Genomic DNA, 23,969 nt, shown 5'->3' with positions numbered 1-23,969 from the left:
CACCAGTACAACAGAGAGGTGAATTCCACATACAGCTCGCTGGGCGCCGGCTGCAGAAGATAACGAACGTATCCTGGATGCCACGTTAGATTATGTCTGTAACATAACCCCATTAACATTTACATGATTTCCACAACATATCGTTAAATTTTTCCGCGGTTTTACATTCAGGCACGAAGGTCGGCTCTGCTCTGTGCTAATCCCGAAGTTTTGGGCAAAAAAGACAAGTGACAGGAAAATAACCGAAACTGTACAGGTGCACCTTATGGATGTGATCCCTACGCCCGACAGGCTTTGGCCTAACAAAAATGTATTCACGAACATTTGGCTGTTGTGATTATACAATTGGATGTTTGCATCGCATTAGAGAAGTGAGCTGCATTTGAGCGCCTACACAACATGCTTATTTCAACACTGGCCAAACTAACGGATAACGGTTGAACCATTTCTGTTACATTCCTGGAAATTTTCTCAAATTTTGCCTTGGTAAGCATGAGACTCTGACCGCCTTTCCCAAACATTTTTTTAACATGTTGACGCCAATATGTCTCTCTGGGTTCTGCACGCCAAGCCACTTACACCGAATCACTACTTTGATCACAATGTCGTCCTAGTCATTGCGTGGTGCTACCGCAGACCTGTTCCTTGCGGTTCACATAGCCGCATATTGAGGCACATTTAAGGGAATGCTTCACATTTGAAGATATTGGGGCAAGCATCAGATGTGATGGAACGAACCCAATTATCACTAATGGTGTACTTTTTAGTGGAAAGGACTGCCGAATACAACAAACATCTCCATTTAGTTGACATGCTCCCCAATGCGGTATTTGTTTTTTTGTGTATTTGTTTAATTATGTCATGGAACGACTTTACGACGTAGAGAGGTACGCCAAACGACCCGTGCGAAACCGACACTTACTTCCAGTACTTCAAACTCATCGAGAGATGGCAGCACGCGCTAAAAGTATTCGTTGAGCCCAATATTGTTATGCGCTCATGTTTCGGCCCTTTCTCGGGGTGTTCTTGCGTATTTGTCCGTGAGTTTAGAATGTGTACCTGGATTCTCACCTGTATTCACATACTCGCGGATGGCGTTATTCTCAACTTACTCTATTACAGGTCCTATTTCCATAATAACTAGCAAGTGAAAAGCATGTCCGACTCAGCAAACGTGGCATCCAGCACGCACGGTTCACCACAGGTGCGAATCGGAATACATCAACTAAACACAGAGAAAGAAATGATTATATCGCAAGTCACGGCGTCTGAAAAAAGCGAAAGGGGAACTAACCGGCACTACATACTATGGTACTTGAAACAAGAACAGTGACAATAAGCCCGTCAAATGTTTGGTTATTACCGATTCCTCTCATCACGCGCCGGTGACCGCCACATGGTGGGGGGGGGGGGGGGAGGGAGGGGGCTGAGCAGCGGCTCGAGCGCGGACCTCGGGGCCACCCAGCTGTGGTCGGGCGGCGCGCTCCTGGCCGGCGGCGGCGCCGGTCCGCCGCTGATGGCCGGCCAGCGGGCAAGGGTTGCGCCCGCCCGCCCTCCCCGCCGGCCGGGCGGAAGGGACGCGGTGGTGCTCCGGCCGCAATCGGCGGCGGCGCCGTGTGACCGGAACCGGGCGGCGCGCGCCGCTCGCACGGGGTCGGCCGCGGGTCGAGGGCACCGGATGGCGCGCATTACCTCAACTGATGACACCGTGTGGAGGACGGCCGACCGCTCCCGCCGCAGTCCGATTTAGACCAGCGCATGCACCGGAGCTGGTGTCCGGAAGCCGGGAGTCTGGGAGCCAGGGGCCGGGATACAGGGGCTGACAGTCTGGGGGTCAGGGATCAGGAGCCTAGAAGTCAGGGAAGTCAGTCAGGCCCGGCCGCCTGGTACCCAGGGGTCAGCAGCCTGGGAGCAAGGGGCAGGCAGCCTGGGAGCAAGGGGCCGGCAGCCTGGGAGCCAGGGGCAGGCAGCCTGGGAGCCAGGGGCTGGCGGCCTAGGAGCCAGGGGCCGGCGGCCTAGGAGCCATGGGCCGGCGGCCTAGGAGCAAGGGGCCGGCAGCCTAGGAGCAAGGGGCCGGCGGCCTGGGAGCAAGGGGCCGGCAGCCCGGGAGCCAGGGGCAGGCAGCCTGGGAGCAAGGGGCCGGCGGCCTAGGAGCCAGGGGCAGGCAGCCTGGGAGCAAGGGGCAGGCAGCCTGGGAGCAAGGGGCCGGCGGCCTAGGAGCCAGGGGCCGGCAGCCCGGGAGCCAGGGGCCGGCAGCCTGGGAGCCAGGGGCCGGCGGCCTGGGAGCCAGGGGCTGGCAGCCTGGGAGCCAGGGACCGGCAGCCTGGGAGCCAGGGGCTGGCAGCCTGGGAGCCAGGGGCCAGCAGCCTGGGAGCCAACGGCCGGCAACCTGGGAACCAGCGGCCGGCAGCCCGGGAGCCAGGGGCCGGCAGCCAGGGAGCTGGAGGCCGGGAGCCGCCTGGCGTGAGGGAGGGGCTCCGGCACCCGTAAACACCGGCGCCAGTGAGTCATGAGACGGAGGGAAGGGCACCTGTCGCGGCAAGACGCACGGCCCCGGTCGGCTCGTGTCAACAGCGCCAGGCGTGGCTAATGCGGCGCAGAGCCTCGCCCGTCCCGCCCGGCACGACAGCGCAGTTTGTGTTCATCGGCGTGATGCATAGACCCCAGAGTGATCTCCTAAACACAGCGCATAATGGAATTCCGGGACTAATAGCCCGACCGCGGCATGAATGCTAACGAAGCCCGGGTCCCGTGGCGCAGCATTCAGTGAAACTCTCGAGCCACACCCGGCATACCTCGACCCATGCACGCGGCTGTGAGGTCACGGACCGCCGCTAAACACGCGGAGAAACAGTGTCTCACGCAGCGGGACGAGTCAACCACCCACCCGCCGACCGTCTCGCACTCCCCTGACATGCAGCATCGCGCGCATCGAACAACGCTCGCGACCTGGACGTGGACCCGCGTCCGCCGTTCAGCAAGCGGCCCGGTACGCGACGGGGGAGCGAGGCGGGTCCGCCCACGAGCGCCTGCCGCCGCGGCCGGCGGCCGGTACCACACGGCCGGCCGTCTGGCGGCCTGCCGGCGGCGCTGTTTTCTCATAGCTCTGTCGTGACATCACGGCGTGCACCTGCATGCAGCATGATCGGGCGGATTGCAATGTTGCGCCGGGCGACGCCCACAGCGGCCGCCAACAGCGCCGGTCACGGGGGACCGGTCAGAGGCGGTCCCGGACGGGTCAGCGGCGGCTGCCGACCAAGGTTGGAATTTTAGCGCTTTCTCAGGGAACTCAACCCTGAAAAAGTTGGTACTCCGGATTTCATACTAGAGAGTATGAAACCGCGAAGGTCTCTGTGCACAAACCACACAATCGTCGTCCACGCTAAGTAAGAAGTATCAGACACGCACACGTCACACTGATTTCTATCGTCCAACAAACCATCTCAAACGATTGTCTTGCCGACGTCCACCAGCGATACCCCTACTCGTCCTCGTCCCTACTCCACTCGGAAAGCCTTTCAATCGGACCTCGTTTCCTGTGCTCTCTTTGTACAATATCATATATACCACATCTGCGCCAACCTTGTCTACATTCGTGTCTCCGCGCGCCGGTATCGGGCCCGAGACGTCCCCGAGACTCATTCATCCATTCCCCGGGACGCCTCGCATAGGCCACGCTATGGGCGGGCATGTTCTGCCTTGCTCGGGGTTGCCTCGGTGACGTCCACGCTCCCCGGGCTCTCCGGCGCGAGATCGGCTACTGCATGGCGCGGTGCGGCGCCAATGCTCGGGCTGTCAGTGGAATCTGTTCTGAAAAAGTTGCGCACGAAAGCGGGAACGGACAAATGATACTGTGCATCAGCCCAGGTTCTGCCGACTCATCTGAAACCGAATATGGTAGAAAAGGAAGAAGCGCGAGACCCATCCTGATGCGTACTGTCTCGACGCATGGGGCGCGTGCAAGGCCTTGTAACAATCGGGAGTTGAGAGGAAGGATTACAAACGGCGAGGTGTAGGACGAGAAGGCGCATTGGGATCACTTTAAGTACGTCACGGTCGACATTTTATGCATTCATGTATGTGCATGCTTAAAATTTCGCGGCAGATCTTACAAATAACCATCGGGTATTTCGGGTGCTGCACAGTACCCCATGTCAAGCTGCAACAGTCCAACAGTGCATTCCATGTGCTCAAACGGAATGTCCTTGACATGGGAGGGCACGACATGACATGCCTTGGTTACATGGGAAGACGGGCCAGCAAGTTTGTGTTTGTGGGATATGTATTAAATTCAAGGCTTGCTAAATGAGTTGAAAGGAGCCATTACCTGGAAAGCACGAATACAACATGACGTATTGGATAAGCACAACTAGTTGAAGCAGTTGTTGAAAAACAAAGCCTAAAAAAGCTACACCAAATTCAAGTTTGTCAAAAGACGCTAATGCCAACATACCAAAAGCTTCGTTTTTGCTAGATCGTGCATGCAGGCGGATGAAAAAATCCTTTTCGACCTGGTTGAAAAAAAAACACTAACCCTGAATCCCCACATCCGAATTCCCCTCTGCCACGGGCGGCTCCAGAGGCCACAGCGGTGCGGGTGCCGGCGGTTCAGGAGCGGCGCCAGACCTGGCGCCGCCTCTGCCCTGCCAGCCGGTAGCCGGGCCGCACGAGCGTCTGGGTCGGTGTCGGGGGTGGGGACATGGCACGGTCAATGGCGCAGGCGGCACCATCCTCCACCCACTCGCAAACAGCAGGGCGCGGCGTCCCCTGACACACGATACCGACCCGACACGCAGGGGATCGGCAGACGACAACTTCATACACAAAAATCACAATGCCACCCTCCTTAATCTGACGTGTGTAGACGCGCGAGTCAGTAACTGCTTAGTCCAACCCTCCAAGCATCAGTACCAACTCGTGCTACCCGCCAACGATTTTAAAATCCCAGTCGTAAACACATCTACGCCGTTTTTGGCCCCATGCTGGCTAAAGAAAAGTCCAACTAAAACCGGCGGCGGAAGTCGGGCTCTATGAGCCACATCCGGCGCTGCACGAGCTCGTCTGCCACGAGCTGGTCGCGGACGCGCCTGGCGGGGCGCAGCGGGACTGGCCGTGGTCCACCGGTACCGCCACTCGAACTCCGCCTAGCCGGCGCGGCGCGGCCCGGCCCGGCTATTGACAGCAGCTCGCCGGACGGCAAACAGACCGGCGGCCGGCCGGCGCCCGCCTAATCACGGTCGTATCAAGAGGCCGCCGGCGGCCGGCGCGCTGCCTCTAGGCCGGCGCGCCGCTGCAGCAGCGCCGACAGACTGCAGGATGCAGCGGCTGCAGCGGGCCCCGCCACCGGCCAACGCCCGGAAAACAACGGCTTCCGGCTGACAGGCGGAGCCCGGCGGGAGGAGCTGACGACTGCGGGGGAGACGGCGGAGGAGGGCGGTGGTCTTCACACGCTCCCTCGGGGAGCTGACGACTGCGGGGGAGGCGGCGGAGGAGGACGGTGGTCCTCACCCGCTCTCTCGGGGAGCTGACGACCGCGGGGGAGACGGCGGAGGAGGGTGGTGGTCCCCACACGCTCCCTCGGCGACACCAGCCGAAACACGCGGCGCGGAAGCCAGCCGGCCCGTTTACTCATCACGGGCGAAGGAAAAGATAATGCAAAACGGCAATGGTATGGACAAGGACCGAAACGGAAGGAGACGAGGTGGAGGGGGTCTGGCGGGGACGAGACGCTCGGAAGCTCCGGTTCCGGGGTCACTCAGCAGCAGAGCAGTACTGACCCCGAGCCGCCGACAGACCCCCGCCAAGGCACACCAACCCCGGCCGATGACCACGCCCTGTTGCCCCAGGTCCGCCGAGCAGATGCGGCGGGCGAGAGACTGCGCGGACACGGAAAAGTCCAGCAATGTTCATTCAGCACACATCAAACGAACGGCTCACAATGTCGCAAGCAACTATCGCAAGCCGACGTCAGCGTAACCACACTTTTTATCGTGCCGACCGTTCTGCGCCCATTCTACGGAGCCGCGATCCGTCCAAAGTGCGCCCAGTCCCTGCCTTTTCCCCAGCCCACCCGAGGCGCGCCGGCGCCGGGCGGCGGGCGGCGGGCGGGCGGCGGCGGCGGCGGCGGCGGCGGCGGCGGCGCTCGCCTCCCCGGCGCCGGTAGGGCACCCCGGACCGGAAACGGCCCGCCGGCGCCCGTTTAAAGGGCGGGCCGGCAGCCCGTCTGGCCGCCGGCAGCGGCGCATTCCTGGTCCCTCGGCCGGCTCCCCGGCCCGGCCCGCCCGAGCCATGGCGGAGCGGGCTCCACGACAACAGTGCTACTGTTGCTACAGTGAGGAGTGCTACAGCAACTCCTACTGAGAGGAGTGCTACAACTCCTACTGAGAGGAGTGCTATAGGGACTCCTACTGAGAGGAGTGCTACAGCAACCCCTACTGACAGGGGTGCTACATTTCTTCCACTGACAATACATATACACATTAGTGCTGCGCGACAAAACGTATATCTCAACAACTTATGCTCGTCATAACTTCAGATGTCAAGTGCATTTCAGAGGAGAATTATGCACATAGTTTAACACTAGTAGTAAAAGCCTTATCCCTAAAAAACCAACAATAGAAGGGAGACATTGATGCGTTGATATTTCGACACTGTCTCTGCTGTTAAGACTTATACATAACATTAATGCTAAAGGACAAAGCTTACTTCAAAAACTTATATCCGTCATAAATCATTCTGCAAAAACGCATATGGACATTGCTTATACACGGTATTACTTCTACTGCAAAGACCTCTACGCGACATTGGTGCTATAGCTGAATTGTGGTGAGCCCTATGTTGTAGAAGTGATAACCCGTACATGTTTTTGCAGCATAAGTTCTATGGTTAAGTACTCAAGTCGGGTAAGAGTTTTTGCAGCAGAAGACATGCCACGTATAGGTGAAGAGTGTATGGGTTTTTGCAGTGGATGAAATGACGTGTACAAGTTTTTTAAGTCTAAATTTTGTCATGCGGCGCTCATGTCGTGTTTAAGTCCCTGAAGTCGAAGCAACGTCGCGTATTAGTCAATTCTGTTTAAGTTTTTGCAGTAGAAGTTTGTCGCATATAACCGATGTCGTAGCACTCCAGTCGGTAGTAGTTTTTGCCGGAGCAATAATGTCGAGACACCGGCGGAGCGGGCGGCAGCGACTCCGGCGGTGGCGTAAGCGTTTCACCAGGGGGCGCCACCGGCTGGTCAGCGGACGCCGCGGAGGTGTCGCGCGGCCGGTGGACGGACGCAGAGCGCCAAGACGCATCAGAATAGGGCGAGGGGCGGCGCGGTGCAGCACTCAGTTTCAGACAGTGCCCTGGGGCGGTAACGACCGGTCACAGACCACATCCCATGGAAAGGGCTGTCGCTAGTGAGACTGACAGTAGTCTGCTAATAACCGGCTACCACTAGGGCAACAAGGAGGCGACAGGAGAGCACTGCCCTCCATCGGGAGCACTGGCACACCGTCCCTGGTGCAGCACCAAACAGGCGTTCGACGAGCAACTCCGCCGCCCTGGCGCCCCCGGTCCTGAGTCAGCAGCGGGCCGGCGGACCGCTGGCAGCGCAGGGGCCCCGCATCTGGTGCGCGGGGCCGGGGGTCGGCTGTCGCCGCCACCCCCGGCTCTGACGTCACGCGCCGGCCCGGCCAGACGGCAGTCAGCAGGCGGCGTTTCCGGCGGGCGGCGGCGGGCCTCGGGGCGCCGTTTAAACGTGACTCACGAGCCGGAGTCGGCGGCGCCGCCCGGCGACCGACGGCCGTGCAATGAGATCACCCGGACGGCGCGACGACGGTACAGTCAGGGCGGGGCGGGGCGGGGCGGAGCGGGGGCGCCCTGCAGCACCGCGGCACCAGCCGCTGGCGGGTCTCACGGCGAGCCGCCTCGCCGCCCGGCGTCAGCAGCACCGCTCCTCGGAGGGCGGCGATCCGGCGCACCCCGGACGGCGACGGCGGCGGCGGCGGCGGCGGCGGCCACCTTGCCGTCCCAGCACAATGGCGAGCCGGCCCCGCTTTGTGCGCGGCGCCGGGCCGGGCCGGGCGGCGCGGGGCCCTCGTCGGGGCGCCGTCTGCCCCAGTTCCCCGCTGACCTCGCGACTGCCGCCCGATCGCCGGCAACGCGACCGAATTAAAAACAGCGCTCAGACGTTTACGACCGACGGGACGCGTAATGACACATGGCCGCCTGTAAAAACGACTCCGGCGTCGGAGCGTCGGAGCGGACGCCGGCGGCTGACCGCCCAGAGCGTGAGAACGCGGGCCCAGACTCCGCCGGCCGGCAGGCGCCGCGCATGGTGGCAGACAGGTCGGCGAGGTGGCCAGCGGCAGACAGGCCGGCGAGGCGGCAGACAAGTAGTTCGGAAGTTCAGACAGCCGGCGAGGGGACGCGAACTGTTGACAAGAGGCGGCGGCGGGCGCAGTGCAGGGTCGAGCGGAGCCGAATTTAGCCACGGCGGCGGCGGGACGGGAGAAAGGAGCCCAGCGGAGGACAGCAGGGAGACGAGCGTGAGGGAGACAGCGCGAAGGGTTAGAGCCGACGGCCCGGGGAGCAAGGCCAGCGCTGTTTTTGCCCGAGTTTTTCGGTCGTCAGTTACCCGGTTTACATGGGCAGCCGAGGATAATTCGAATTAAGATCGGAACGGATCATGCGACGTTAACCCTCTCGGCGAGGGGCGTTTACATGGGCGAAACCGGCTTTACGTCGGATTAACGGTCGATAGTTCGATCCCGCTTAGTTCGAACCAAGGAACGGGTTATGGGCGAAAACTGCGCTTTTGAGGCGAACTGAACAAAACAAGAAGAAAAAAGCCGGTACTCTGCGTATGGATGGCGAATGTCACGAGCCATGGTGGGCGCGAGACAGCTTTGAGGGCGAGGAGGAAGATGGACTTCATTGGAAAAATGATCTGTGCGGGACTCACAGGCTTTGTAGCTACAGCACAAGCCATAGCACTTGAAACACAGGAGTTGCGCAGTCAGCACTGCCAAATCTGTCACATAAGCAGTGTTATATGCAAATTTTTACTAGCAGGAAACTGGCTAGCACGAAATCAGTATTTTCTTGTATTGGCCAATGACACTCACAAACTTACCACACTCATCAGTATGCCACCCAGCATCATGTCATCTACTTTGCGCAGCCCAAGAAACACATTACCTAATCCTGCACCAATGCATTTATGAGCAGCCTGCAACAGTGAGCTAAGCTACAGAAATGACTCATGAATGCTACATAGTTAGTGGCAAAAATTGTGTAACTATGTTGTCTTTCCCCATCCAATGCATCATCAGTACCTGAGGGCAGCATTGCCATTTAGACTTGGCATGGACTGGCAAGTCAGAATGCAGCTATTTGCTTTCTTGACATACTAGGGTTGAAATACTGCTTTGATATCCTTGCAGTCAACAGCATTGGCTGATGTGGACTGATGGCTAGGTGGCACAAACAGCCGTGTTCGCACAGTCCAAAGATCATAACGTGAACCAGCCCCAGAGCTGTCATGACAAAAGCAATCTGGGCTCAAAATTCATAACAAATGATTAATTATAGCAACAGCTCAATTATCCACCTCATGGTTTGCAAAGATATGTGTCACAAAAAAGCACCAAGGCAACATATTTACTCACCAGTACAAAAACAGGTAATGATGTGCACTGCAGATGTTCTCTGCACATCATGTGGCATTAGGTTAGGTTTACTTAGTTTATGCACTGTTTTCTTCCACATGAAATGCACAAACCTGGATTTGACAGAGTACTGATGACAGCTAATTTCATCCAGTGCTCACATTTGCGTTCTTGCATTTTGGAACCATCACTGGGCAATTTTGGTCCCATCATTAAAAATAGTTCACATTCTGCACTGACTGCAATGATCTATTGCCTATATTTGTTGATCCTTTGCATCATGCAGGAATTATTGAGCTACCTATCTCACACACATTAAACTGACAAGCAACAAACAGCCTAATTGCATCAAAAACAAATATTCCAGCCCCCACTTCCTTGCCAGTTGGTCTACCAGTGTGACGTAACTTCATATTTCCTTGACAAGCCAGTCACCAATATCCAGCACATCCCTCCTGCCAATAGGTGGTCAACCAAATGTTCAAGTCACAGGAGGAATGTCTGCAAAATCAATCCTGGGGCATTTATGTATTCACCTAATGAAAGAAACTATTGGTACTCCCTGCAAGAATTGTTGAACAGTTGAATTACCTACCTCGTGGCCTGCAGACACCCATCACAAAAAAGCACCAAGGTGACATATTTAATCACCAGCACAAAAACAGGTGATGATATGCAACACAGACGTGTTCTCCATGCAGCATGTGCCATCGTGTTAGGTGTTAGTTTATGCACTGTTTTCCTGCACATGGAACACACAAACTTGGATTTACAGAGTAATGATGACAACTATTTCCATCCAGTGTTCACATTTGCTTTCTTGCTGTTTTGACCCCATCATTGGGCGACTTCAGTCCTACCATTAAAAAAGTTCACATTCCGAGCTGAGTGCAATGATCTATATTTGTTCATCCGTCATATCATGCAGCAATTTTTAAGCTACCTTTCTCACACAAATTAAACTGACAAGCAACCAGCATCCTAATTTAAGGAACATCTGCAAAAACACTCCTGGGGACTTAAGGTATTAACTTAATGAACGAAACTTGGATGCATTCTCTGCAAGAATTTTGAGCAATCCAAAAATTAAAATGAGAACAAGTCAAAGCTATATAAAATAACCATATTACCTCCATCTGGCTTTTGGAAGCATGGAGCCTGCCCCAGATGTAAACTAATCTAACTTTTAGGCGGAAAGATAGCACCAAACATCGTCGACGCCTGCTGTCTGCATAGATCAAGCGCCTAGCAAGGCTAAATTACGTGAGCATTTCTGTGCTGCTAGCCACTCAAGGCCCTCAATAATAAGAGTAGTTTTAGCAGCATGATGTCAACTTCACCTTCCTTCTCTTTTCCCTTACCATCTTGGACTTGAACCGTCTCGAGCAATAGCTAAAAACCCGTGGAAAAGCGGTAACACCGCACAAAGCTGAAATGGCTATGAACAGAACTGCGTGCGCCAGGCATTTTTCTTTTTTTTGTTTAGACAGCTGACGGCCGATAATTCGGACGAAATCCCTTCCTGAACGGATGATCCTCTCACGGGAAGGGATTTCCTCCGGCGCACGATTCGAATCAGCGGAACGGCGCGTGAGTGTATACATGGGCCGGATAGTTCGGATCGAGGACGGGTCCCGGCTTAATTCGAATCACAGCTGCCCATGTAAACAGGGTAAGTGACAGGGCGACTCGCCGGCTGGCCGACCCCAGCCTTCGCGCGGAGAAAGAACCGATCACAGGGCGCCCGATATCGCGGCCAAGTATAATTACATTCAGACTCTGGGGCATATGCGGCGGCTTTTTACATTACACACAGCCCATGTGGTCCCCGCGAAAGAGTTGAGACCTCATTTAGGTGGCAGGTCCTTTATTGGCTTTTTACGCGGTGACGGCGCGAGGGAAAAAAACGCGACCTATTGTAGCTGAACGAAAGTAGGGCCTCCCGCGGGACAGAAACGAGCCGGCAGAATCGATCAGCACCCTCTCGAAACGGTCTAAATGTGAATTAGTGTGGGGCGCTTTTTACTACGTGTGTGATCTAACGCTATTGTAGATCGTGCATTGATTGCCTCTGATAACAATTGATTCTAATCGGCCAATCAGCGGCACTCACGCACCCCACGTGGTCCAGTTCGCAGGCCGCCGCGTTCAACACGCCAACACGTGGATCGGAGCCGAGCCTGGCCTGGGACGGGGGCGGGGGGGGGGGGGCGTGACCGTGCCACGTGAGGCGGTCCGCCGCAGCGCTCCGTGACTCGACCGGCGCCACGTTCGTTACACGCGCTCGGCAGCGGCGGCGGCGCCGGCCCCAAACTGGCACGTCCCAGCCCTGTGCCGCCCGTCGACGACAAAAACGCCGCACCAAAAAAGCCAGACGGGACGCCTGTGACCCGTTGAGATCAGACGGGACGCCTGTGACCCCTTCAGATCGCACCGAGATCACTTTCATCCCACATTTCACGGCGAATCCAAGTCGGCCAGGTGACGGGCGCCGGCCGGCGGCGACCAGGCCGTCTGGGTGGCTGCGCGTCCGGCCGGCCCCGGCCCGGCGGCAGCCGTCCTCGCGGCCGCGGCCCGGTGTGTCCGCCAGTCGCTCCTCCCGACCGCGCCGCCGCCGGCGCCCGGTCGCTAACCGATAATTGGTTTCTAATCACGTCGTAAAATAGTGCCGGCCGCCGACATTCCAGCGGCGCTGTTCCCACTGCGAGGCGTCGGCATTTCCCGGCGCATTCCAGCTCAGCGCGACTGGTCGGCGCGACACCTGGCGGCGCGTGGGAGCCGCCGGCCGGGAGGAGGCTGCGCCGACCGCCGGGCGCGGGCCGGAGCCGCGCGCTGGGGAGCGGCGGCGCTCCGCCGCCGGCGGATCCGCCAGAAGTCGGCGCCCGTGTCGAACGTGCGCGGCCACTTTCCCACGCAGGATGTCGGTGACCACGGGGTCACCGCGATCCTATGGCGGCCACGGACCGCCGGCGATCGTCACATTGCTATCAGGCTCACTGGGCGGTCGAATCATAACGAGCACAATGCTTCCTTTAGCTGTAATTTCACAGCAGACGAAGCTTTCGAGTCATCTTCCAGTCAGAGGGCGTGTGAATGCGTGACCCTGGCCACAATCCCTCTTTCTCATAATGAAACTCGGCCGCTCCAGGCGCGCTATTTAGGCAATTACCCGCAAATGGCGGCTTCCGCATGAATTCCCGGCCTGCATAGCTGGAGCGATGACTCACGGAGCCGGGCGCGACGGTCGCCGGGCCGGCCGCTCGGTCGTGCCTCGCCACACACGCGCCGAGACCGGCGCGGCGGCCCGACGGGCTCGAGCGTGCCTGTCAGCGACGGGTCAGCTTCCGGCCGGCGTGCACACCGCCGGTCGGGGCCGCCGCCGACACCGGCGCTGCGTCTAGCCGCGCCGCGGTCGACCACCCGCGCCGCGGTGACCGCGCGGGGACGGGTTTCTGTAGCCCGCGGCCGGCCGGCGGCGCCGTCGCAGCGCTGACCGAGAGCGGCTCCGACGGGTGAGACGCTTGGAACGACGGGACCCCGAAGATCGCTTCTTCGCTGAACTAAGCTGGTCGTCACCAGTGACGTCAAGGACAACAAATAAAGAAAGCAATTAACGGAAATAAAACGAAATACGCGTAATGTCCAAGTTCAACGTATTGGACCTAACGTAATCGGATTTTAAATCCAGCCACCAGGACTCGCACTAGGACTGGGAGTAGGGCTCCTGCCTCCACGTCTTCCACGCCTGCAGGACGCCGCGCCCCGTCACGCAGAGCACCAGCGCCGCTGGCGCTGGCCGCCGCCCGGCCGAACCCCGGGGGCAACAGGTGGCGGCCGCCGCGTCGGCGGTCGGCAGCGGCGGCGGCGGGGCGCGGGCGGTCGGTGGTCGGCGGCGGCGGCGGCGGCGGGGCGCGGGCGCGGGCGGTCGGTGGTCGGCGGCGGCGGCGGCGGCGGCGGCGGGGTGCGGGCGCAGGTGACGGGACGCGTCAGGCGGGCCACGCCGCCAGCTGACGGGCCACCGTCCCACGCCGGCGGCCGGCGCTGGGGCGCCTCGCTCTCAACACGCGCAGCAGAGGGACGGGCGTGGGGGTGCGGAGGGGATTCGCTATCTCACTCAATCAGTCACGGAGCCGGGCGCGAGACGGGACGAAATCCACCCCTTCCTGTTTTTCGTACATATCTCCGTGGTCAATAGGCATATTTGTGTATATATATATATATATATATATATATATATATATATTTGTCTACCTACACATGAAACCCTAGCGCGTCGAAAAAATCGGAGAAGAAAAAGAAACAAGAAGAAAATCGGCCGGAAAGTTGTGAGGCTACAAGGTGACAGAGTCAACAACGTAGCCAGCGTGCGTTCCAGAGCGAAAAATAGGAAATAATGCGATCCCGGTGTATCTGCAGCGATATGCCCCTTTTGAAGCACACTGCTATACGTCGTCACGTTGGGTCGCCGAGATCAATTCAGGTCGAGTTAATAAGAGGCCAATGGGTCCATCTAGTTCAACATCATGGCGGTCTGCAGTCATGCAGTCTGCAGGTGCAAACAGTGGTGAGGTGACCATTGTATGCCGTGAGAAAGTGCCAGCTTGCTAGCTAGCGTCATCAGCTATTGCCCTGTTACCGCGCATACTGTGTGCTGAACCACAGTGCATTTGCCCCTCAGCGTGTGAAGCCCCTCAGCGTGTGATGATAAATCATTCCTAGTCAATACATCCATTGCTGATGTTTCTCAAGCAGTCTGTTTTCGCTTTATATGAATTGGGAAGTATATTAAAGCCGAAAACGTCGTCTAAAAAATAGCTGAATACTAAAATCCGGTGTTACGAATAGCAGGTAAAGCCACATGATCACAAATTTGGAACATGCACAAAACGGTTCTCAATGGTAAGCACCTTTTTGCAAACTTTGTGAGCACTCTTGTGGTTCTGCCCGCGGAAACATACGTCGTGACTCGCGGGTACATAAGTGACCGAAGGTCAAATGCATAGCAAATAGCAAATAGCAAATGCAAGTCAACAACATAGCTTTGTCCCATGTCAATGCATTTAAACAAAATTACGGCACCGCACAAAGTTTGCAAGCCAACCCGTGCAAAATATTCAAAACTTTACATGTTTGACTTAATTTGACCCTGAAGATCTTGGCTTAGTGTCGCGGCTTTTTCACCTAACTGAGTTCCCTGTAGTACCCACCGACCCTTTGAGCTCCGTTACCCTACCTCTTACGGTTCTCGAGATGGTGGAGGGGGCGAGATCCGCCTCCTCCCTCCACCGTTCCAGCGTCCCTCCCTGCGCGTGTTGAACCGCCAGCGTCGGCGGCCGGCGGCGGGACGCCCGCAACGGCAGGTGGTGAGCGCGCCGCACCTGGCCCTCCCGCATTTAAATGGCGGCGCCAGCGTCCGATGCAGTCGGCCGGCGATCAGGCGACCCTGCGGGCGGCCGAGCGTGGCCCGGCGGCAGCCGGCGAGGCCGAGGGCGGCCCGGCGGCAGCCGGCCGAGCAGGCCCGAGCAGCTGCGGCCCGCAGCAGCTGATGAGCCGACAGCTCAGCTGCTCAACTGCGCCTCTGTCGGTCCGAAGCACCAGGCGGACTCGGCGGTATAGAGGCAGTGCGTTCTGATGGGTTGGTTTCGGGCCCGGGGTCAGCGCTGGACCTGAAGCTTCACGCAAAACCTAGCGAAAAACAACGCCTAGATCTGTTGTTCCACGACCTAATGCAGGCCCATCTACAAGGATGGTGTTAACATGTCACGGACTGCTAGCGAAATGTAAGCGTAATTGTACCATGCACCCTAGTGAAGTTTTTTTTTATAAGCTCGAATGCTGCAAGGGCTTCATTTGGCTACACGTACCCCTAAGTTAGAATCGAATATAAAACGTCTGCGTGTTTTCCGTGTTGTTTTCCTAGTTTGGAGGTGACCACGAAGGCAGAGAGGTGGTTCGATGGGGTGGGGGGACCTTAGCAGATACGGTGACCCCAGCTGCATGGGTCCCTGCGCCCGCGACCGAGCCCGCCCATTGAGGCGCCGCTGCCACCGCCGCCACCGCCGCCGCCACCACCGCCGCCGCCGCTGCCGCCACCGTCGCCACTGCTGCCGCGGACCCGACACGAGCACCCCAGCGCGACGCACGGGCGCGCGCCACGTGCTCCAGCGCGGCCGTATCTCGACAGCGGCCGCGCAGTTCTGCGCACCGCACCGAATCGGCGTCACTTTATCGGACGCGTCGCCGGGCGGAAACGGCCGCGTGACGGCGGCGCCGGCGTCGTTTCATCGCCCGGCAGCCGCGGCGTGAGGAGCACCGCCCACGCGTAATGACCTCCAGTCAATGTCGAACACTGGACGGAGCGGTACGCAGACTGAGCCGGCAGACCGACACGGGGCCTGTGGTGGAGTGTTTTCCATGGACGCCCTCAAGCAGCTCGGCGATCAGTGTTCAACGATAGTCCAACTTTTTCGCAAGCACCCGGGTAGGTTGTGAAAATCTGACGCGACTTTTTTGCATCGTGTGGCGAGCAAGATACAAGGAGTATGCTAGAGAACAGAGTGCCAAATCTGTCGACGGAACATAACGCCTTAGCAGAAGAATAATACAGTCTGGCGCAAGCCTCCTGCGCAAATTGGATCACTGTGATGACTAAATTGGATCATTATCACCAAACAATAAAGAACACGAACTCCGACACCAGCGATCAACTCCAGCTCACTGCTACTTTTAGAGCTAAGGAAAGCTGTAATAAAAAGGAAAAACCGAGTTTGATTCGCACCAGTCCATAACAATCAGTGGCCGGACATGACACGTGACGATCGGAGTCCAAAACCCGGTGTTTATGAAAACAGGCGCCCATTCAGCAGACGTAAGCATCCACTTCCAAAGCGGGAAGCGCCTTTGTCAACGTCTCACGGTGACACTGATAGTCAAAAGCACACCGAACAATCTTCACGCTCAGCAACAGCCAACAGCGAAACGACGGTATCTTTTACAAATAGCCGGCTCCGGGGCCTGACATTGCAATGCGGCGGAGCGAGCCGCACGTGTCGGCGTGCGGCAGGGGGCAGCGGGCTGCCCCGTGGACCGCGACCGCCACTGGCTCGAGACAGCCATGTGCGACCCCCGCACTGTGTGTGAACAGAGCTTGTGCTGAACCCCGATTAGGACAGCCATGACAACCGCCACACGGATGAGAGAGCGTCCTAGTTTTTCCCATAAAGCTAGCAGCGCTGCATACTGCACTTGTGCATCGTGCCAGGGGCACCGCCAGGATTCTCTACGGGGGGGGGGGGGAAGGGACGGGGCGGATCTTAGTGAGAACTCCATGCCGGCTTATAACTTTCTGTCTAGAACCAACTATGGTGCTAAGAGCAAAACTTCCGGGCCTAAGATGGGGGGGGTCCCAGCCAGTCCCTTGGCTGCGCTTATTCATTGTGCACTGCCCCTGAGTTTTTCCACATTCCACCCGAGTGTGTTATGTCCAGCACTACAGACAACCCCTACAGATCCCTGTAGACCCCTGCAGACCTCTGCAGACTCCTGCTGACCCCTCCAGACCCCTGCAGACGACCCGTGCAGATCCCTGCAGACCACTGCAGACAACTCCTCCAGACCCCTGCAGACCCCTGCAGACGACCCGATGTGTCAGCACTGGGCGTCTCTCGACCGTTCCCTCGCTTCGCTCCTGGGTGATTAGCGGAGGACCCGGAGGCACCGACCCCAAGCCACGGTCGTCGACACCGCAACCGGTCATCGGCGGCGGGGCGGGGTAGGGCGCGCGAGGGGGAGGGTGACCTTCGCGGCATCAGCTGATCGGTGCAGACCGCCGCGCAACGGCACCACATCCTGCTACAAGGGCAGCGTCGCCGGCGGCATGGCTGGCGACATACCGACACTTTTTACATTGGTGTGCAGCGTGCTGACAATCCCACAAAATGTACGTTCGCTCTCGCCCAGTTGAGACGGAGACCGGAGGGGGTTCTTCGCCAGCCGACGACCTCCTCCGTCCATGTTGAGGCCACAGACATCCGGCAGGGGGTCGGCGTGTATGGACAAGCACCGTAACACCCGGCGCTGCTCTCGGCCGACAGCACGAGTCGCCGACGGTCCGCGCCGCCTTCCAGTCCGTCGACACGTCGCGGCCCGTATTTGGCGCTGGGTCGGCAGCGGCGCGGTCACGGCGGGGTCACGGCGGGGTCGCCGTCCCGGGGGAGAGGCCCGGCGCCAAAGACGGAGCGGCGCCCGGCGCTGGCCCCGACCCAGCCGCGGCGCGCCTGACCTCTGCACGCTCTGCACGTGCCGGCCGCGCCGCCGGTCGGGCGCCGGCGGCTCGCCGCAGCGCCGCGCCCCAGTCGCTGGTCCGACTCGGAGCGGGCAGACATCAGCGACGCGGATGCCGCGGCGCCGGCGCCAGCGTCGCCGCCGAGCGGATCGGTATCGGCGATGCCGGGTCGCAGATCGCCGGAACGCCCCCGTAGTGGGCCGTATCGGAGCCGTATTTATTTTCGAGCGGTGGGTGGGCGGCGCCGGCGCGTGGGAGCCGGGTGAGGCGCGCCCGACGTCGGCGGCGTGGCGGAGATAGCGGTGCCGGCGGCGTCACGTGCTCCGTCCCGGCCGGCGGCGCGACCGCTTCTGGTGAGCCGGCCACGGCCAGCTAGCTGGGCACAGTAGCTGAGGCACGGCTACCGCGGCCGGACAGAGGGACGGCCGCAGCTCACGGCGAACCCCACCTGACCATCCGCCCGGACAGCTGGCCGGACGGGAGGCCGGACAGCTGACCGGACAGCCAAACTTGCACCAAACACAGCTGTCGGCCCCACAGCCGGACCTCAGCAGTTGACCACAGCACGTGCGGCGGGTCAGCCGCCGGTTGCGCCCACGCAGCCGGTGCCAAACACCCTGACATTCACGCCAGCCTGGGTCAGCACGTCCCGCGCCGTCATCGGGCCGTCGGACATGAATACCGGGCCGGTACGGCGGCCCCAACCAGCTCGACCGGTGCCCACCCATCGGAGGCCACTGGTAATACCGAGCCGGTACGGCGGCGCCGACCAGCTCGACCGGTGCCCACCCATCGGAGGCCACTGGTAATACCGAGCCGGTACGGCGGCGCCGACCAGCTCGACCGGTGCCCACCCATCGGAGGCCACTGGTAATACCGAGCCGGTACGGCGGCGCCGACCAGCTCGACCGGTGCCCACCCATCGGAGGCCACTGGCAGTCAACTCCTGTTTATTCAGCGCCGCTGCCCGGCCCCACAACAGCTCGGAGTGAGCGACTGTCTTTCTCCCTCGCCATCTCGGGACACGCTGTTTGTCCTCCGGACATAGCGAGTCGGCTGTTTACCATATCGCGCCGGGGCAAAGTGCAAGCGGCCGTTTCCGCGCGGAGCTTTTCCCACATCTGTTTACGACGGCCCAAACGGTGCGTGTACCCACCCTCCGTTCAGAAAAGCCGTTTCATAAACCAGCCCCGAGGCGGCACACAACGTTCTGGTACACAAACAACCTCGGCGCCCGTCCATTGCGCGTCCTTACCGAGATAAATGAAAGCCAATTAAGTGCAGAACAAAGTGGAATTAACTAGGGAGGACGGGCAAAAGGCTCACTGCCCAAGCAGACGGGCTACAGAGCTCGCCGACCCGCTCAAGAGCCCCGACCGGCCCCAGAGTCTGCACGGGGAGGAAGTGAGAAGGGACGCTCGCCGACCGACCCCAGAGTCCACGCGGGGAGGGGAGGCGAGTCGAGACACGCACCGACCGGCCCGACAGCCTACACGGGGAGAAGAAGGGAGTCGAGACACGGCGAGGCCCGGGCCACCGGCGGTTCCACGAGGAGATCCATCTGAACGTATGCACTATGCTGTAGCACGCATTGATGCTGCCAGGAATGGCACCGAAAGCAATGCATGGGAATGGAAACGTGGCACGTCTGACCGAGTTCTGCCCACTGACCTGACGTTGGGGTGCTTGGCGCTCGCTCCCACCGACCGGCCCACGTCTGACCGGGTTCTGGCCACTGACCTGACGATGTTGGGGTGCTCCGACTTCTCCAGCTGGCGCAGGGTGGCGATCTCGCGCAGGGTCGACATGGGCACGCCCTCGTCCGACAGACGCACCCGGATCTTCTTCAGCGCCACCATCTGGCCTTCGTTGCGCAGGTCGCGCGCCTTGAACACCGTGCCGTACGCGCCTGTCGGAGCGGAGCGCGCCGGAGTGAGACGGCGGCCGCGGGAGTGCAAACGTACCCGAAACGCTGCTGTCAGCCAGCAGCCAAGCTGGAGGGTCGGGATGACTTAACGCTGCGACACACACGCCGAGAATAATCTATCGCTCGCGGGGTCAAACGAAATCGTACGCGCTGGGTCACAGAAATTGCAAGCGCTGGGTCAGAGATTGTATGCGCTAGGTCACAGAGATTATTCGCGCTAGGTCACAGAAATTGTACGCGCTGGTCGCGGATTGTTTGCGCTGGGTCACAGAAATCGTATGCGCTGGATCACAGATATTGAACGCGCTGGGCCACAGATATAGTTAGTTATGGAGTTCTAAGGACGCGTCAGCTGCATTGGTCATTTACGCCCAGGGTCACAGATGTTGTAGGCGCTGGGTCCCAGAGATTGTTCGCGCTCCGGCACAAAGACGTAAGCGCTGGGTCACAGATTGTTCGCGCTCCGGCACAAAGACGTAGGCGCTGGGTCACAGAGATTGTACGCGCTGGGCCACAAAGTACGACGACGCCGCGGTTGCCCCATCGGCCGGTCTGTAACGCATTCTCCAACTGGAGCGGCGGTCGGGGAGCGTAATTGGAGGTCACGCGTCAGCTGAGTGCGCGCCGGCACGATCGACACCTGCCCTCACGATCAGTAATTAACCCAATCATATCGTGTTGTGTGTCTGGACGACGTTCCAGAAGATGGAGCAACGTCATGCCACTTAAAATTATGTTCCCACAAGAATTGGATAAACACAGACGATACATACGCGGTGGGTGGCAAACAAATCGGAGGTATTAAATCAAACCAAGAGACAACACTGTCCAGAGATCACAATCAGTGTTGTAAAAGCAGGGAAACCGCTGCCCTCAACTCTGATTTAAATATTAATGGGGGCGTAAAGCAGTAGACCTTGACAAGTGGTGTATAATTGGAGCTCATTCCACTCCAATTATGACCTAATTTGGAAACTCTGGTATAATATTTGGACATCAGGAAAGATGTGAATAGATAACCGGGAGCACATATTCCGTCCGCCTTCGAGCTACAACTCGCCGTCACTGATGAGATAAAAATCACTTAAGGGTCAGCCACGCCTGTTACCAAATCGGCCAAGTGTAACGGGGTCGATTTCAGTGGTAACGTGAGGGACGAATGCTGAAGATAACGCAAGGGACGAGTACGGGACAAATGTTAACGGTAACGCGAGGGACCAATGCTGAAGGTGACGCAAGGGACGAACGCAGGAGCACTGTAGGCACACATCTTGTGAGATTCGAAACAAGCGGAGGGAACGCTGCCCTTTACTGCATGCATGCTTCCGTCGCTGGGGTTGTTTATGACGCACACAACTGCTGAGGTTGCTTTAAGGCGCATCGACTGCACGGACGCGGCCTCAGTGCTTTCAGATTCAAGCGAAAGCAGGACTAACAGTTTACATTATTCGCCGGACAAAACCAAAGGCGTCAACAATGCGGTCTGAGCGTCAGGACGTGTCCAGCTCCAAGTCCGCTCAGGCGGCGACCGGCGGCTCTTCCACTGGGGACGGCCGGCCGGGGGTCGGCCCGGCTGGTCAGGACGGCGAGCGGGCCAACGGAGGCCCCGGTCCGCTCCTGGCCGGCCCGGACCGCCTCCTTTATGGCCGTATTAACATTCCTGACACGCCGAGTCGTCAATTACGGCCCAGAAGCTGAGCTGAGCGGCGCTGCCCCGACCGCCGGCCGCCGGCTGACCCGACGGCCCAGTCCTGCGGCCGGCCGCGTCGGGCCCGGCGCAGGGCGGCCGGCCGCCGGCCAGTGTCGCCACGGTGTCCGGACAGGGGACGGGTTAGGGCCGGGCGCGTCAGACGCGAGTAGGCAAGCTCGGCCGGCGTGGCGACACCCGCCGGACGGCCAGCCCGGCGCCCGGCACCGACTCTCCGCCGCCTCCCGCGGCAGGGCATCGACGCGGCGGACTGGCCGCGGCTCTCCGTCCCCGGCGGCGTCACGGCGAGGAGCCACCTCGCCGCTCCGCTCCGGCCGGGCCTCGCCGGGCCGGCGCCCGCCCCTCGGACGTCCCCCGGGACCGGAGCCACCAGACCCACCGGCTCCGGGCGCCGCCGCTCGTCAGCGGCCGGCACCGGCGTGTGAGGCGGCGCAGATGGTGCGTCGGGCGCCCTCACACAGGCAGCTCCCGGCCGGGCCGAGCGACGGCCGGGAGCGCACTCCGCCGCCTGCTTGTCCCGGCCGCCCGCCCGGAATGGGGACGGACATTCCTGAATAGCATCAGCCGGCGCCGCGGCCGGACGGCCGGCGCGGCGCGGAGGAACAACTGAACAGCGGGAGTGACCACGGCCGGCGGCGCTCTACGGCCGCGGCACGCCCGGACCGCAATGCGTGGCATGCTGTGCAGGGGCCAGGGCCACTGTGCAAAAGCGGAAGGGGAAAGCTTGTGCAATGTGGCAACGCACTGAGACTAGGCCTTATCCGACGGTAAGTGGCCACTTATATCCACTGGAGTCACCTCTGGTTGGCAGAAGGCAGCTTACCACGAGAGAAACATTAAAAAACAACTACTTTTATTGCAAGGGATCGCCCGTTTTATAAAAGATATACCGACAATTGATGCAGCCACACCGACAAGTAACCGTAAAGTAAAACCTTCAATGAGCGTAATATTGTCAACAAAGGTGTGAATCACTAAATGAACGGGCGATAAAACGAAGGATACGGGCAGAATCTTGCAACCACCAAGCACGGCGGCGGTTAACACCTTCACCAACGATCTGGCCGGGCCTGCAAAGGCCGTCTGAATGACTGGCTGGCCACCCCGCTCTCGCGGGCGGCCTTGGCCTGCCATGGCCTGTTTGAACGTTTGTCTGGGGCGCCTGCTGTCCAACGGCCGGCGGCCGTCCACCCATCAGTGGCGTCCACCGGCACTGACCGGTGGTCACACCCCGGCCAGTCCGTGTCCACCCAGCGGAGACGTCCGTTGGCCAGCAGCAGACGTCCACCGGCCACCGGCACTGACCGGTGGTCATCCCTCGGTCAGTCCGTGTCCACCCAGCGGAGACGTCCGCTGGCCAGCAGCAGACGTCCACCGGCCGCCGGCTGATCACCTGCCGGCGGCTGCTCCGCGTGACGCAAAAAGGGCCGGCCGCGGCGGCCGCGCCAGACATGACCTGGCATACGTCGGTGGGCAGGCCGGCTGGGCGCGGCACACGTGCGGCGGCCGTTGTCAACGACCGGCGGCCGGGCCAGGCCGGTGACCGGCCGCCCTGCAGCAGCCCGCCCCGGCCCGCCATTCATCGGGGGCGCGCTCCCACAGCCGGCCCCGTCTGCAGCCGGGCGTCGGCCGGGCCGCCGCCGCCGCCGCCGCGTGCTGACAAGACGCCGCCGGCGGCCAGCCGCCGCTGCATTTTCTCACGGCCGACCGCAGCGGGGCCGGGCCGGGCCGGTCTGGGAGGACCGGGCCGGCAGAGGCCGGGAGGACGGGGCACCCTCCCGAGGGGAGAGGGCAGCCCCGCTGGACATAAACAGGAGGAGACAGCGGCGATAACGGCGCAGGCGCCGTACAAAGAAAAGGGCAGGAGGACGGCGAGAGCGATGCGGGAGGAGAGCTGGCGGGGAGTGCGCGCGTTGGTCAAATAGGGGTAGACAGAGGTTAGACAGCTGACGAGAGGGCGAGAAGACAGGGATAGAGGGCGACGATCAGGGAGAGGGATACATGACGAGAAGAAAATGACAAGAGGAGGCAGATGGAGGACGTGCAAACGCAACGGAGCGAGCGAGAGGGAGGGACGGTAGGATACTGAGAAAGGGAAAGGACAGGGAGAGCTAGGGCAGTAAGAGAGTTAGCGGTGACAAATACATGAATGCAGTAGGAAGAGGACAGTATGAAACGAAGAAGCAGGGACAGATGGGAGAGGGAGCGGGGTAGGCTCGCAGGCCCACGCCACCCCCGGCTCGGCGGCGGCCAGACGAGCTCGCCAGTCGGCCCGCACCAGCGCCTCGGGCCCACGCACACGGCCGTAATTATGTCGAACCTCTGGTATTTGGAAGCCGGACGGGACAGCCGGGCGGACAACGGTGCTTTGACTGGGGTCAGCCGCTGCGGGAGGGC

At 59.9% G+C, this 23,969-nt stretch overlaps 1 protein-coding gene across 1 annotated transcript in view; it reads right to left on the bottom strand.

Moving 5' to 3' along the window:
- Positions 1 to 23,969, bottom strand: part of LOC119090639 (cyclin-dependent kinase 6) — a 43,162-nt gene that overhangs the window by 8,328 nt on the left and 10,865 nt on the right. Inside the window, exon 3 of the mRNA XM_037213482.1 lies at positions 19,678 to 19,846. Within this exon, the coding sequence (XP_037069377.1) occupies positions 19,678 to 19,846 (169 nt within the window). The remainder of the gene's footprint in view (positions 1 to 19,677; positions 19,847 to 23,969) is intronic.

Source organism: Pollicipes pollicipes, unplaced genomic scaffold (assembly GCF_011947565.3).
Source record: "Pollicipes pollicipes isolate AB1234 unplaced genomic scaffold, Ppol_2.1 Scaffold_3087;HRSCAF=3621_pilon_pilon_pilon, whole genome shotgun sequence".
In the NCBI taxonomy this organism is placed as follows: domain Eukaryota; kingdom Metazoa; phylum Arthropoda; class Thecostraca; order Pollicipedomorpha; family Pollicipedidae; genus Pollicipes; species Pollicipes pollicipes.
The sequence above is the reverse complement of the archived record's forward strand: the minus strand, read 5'-3'. Positions and strand labels throughout refer to the sequence as shown.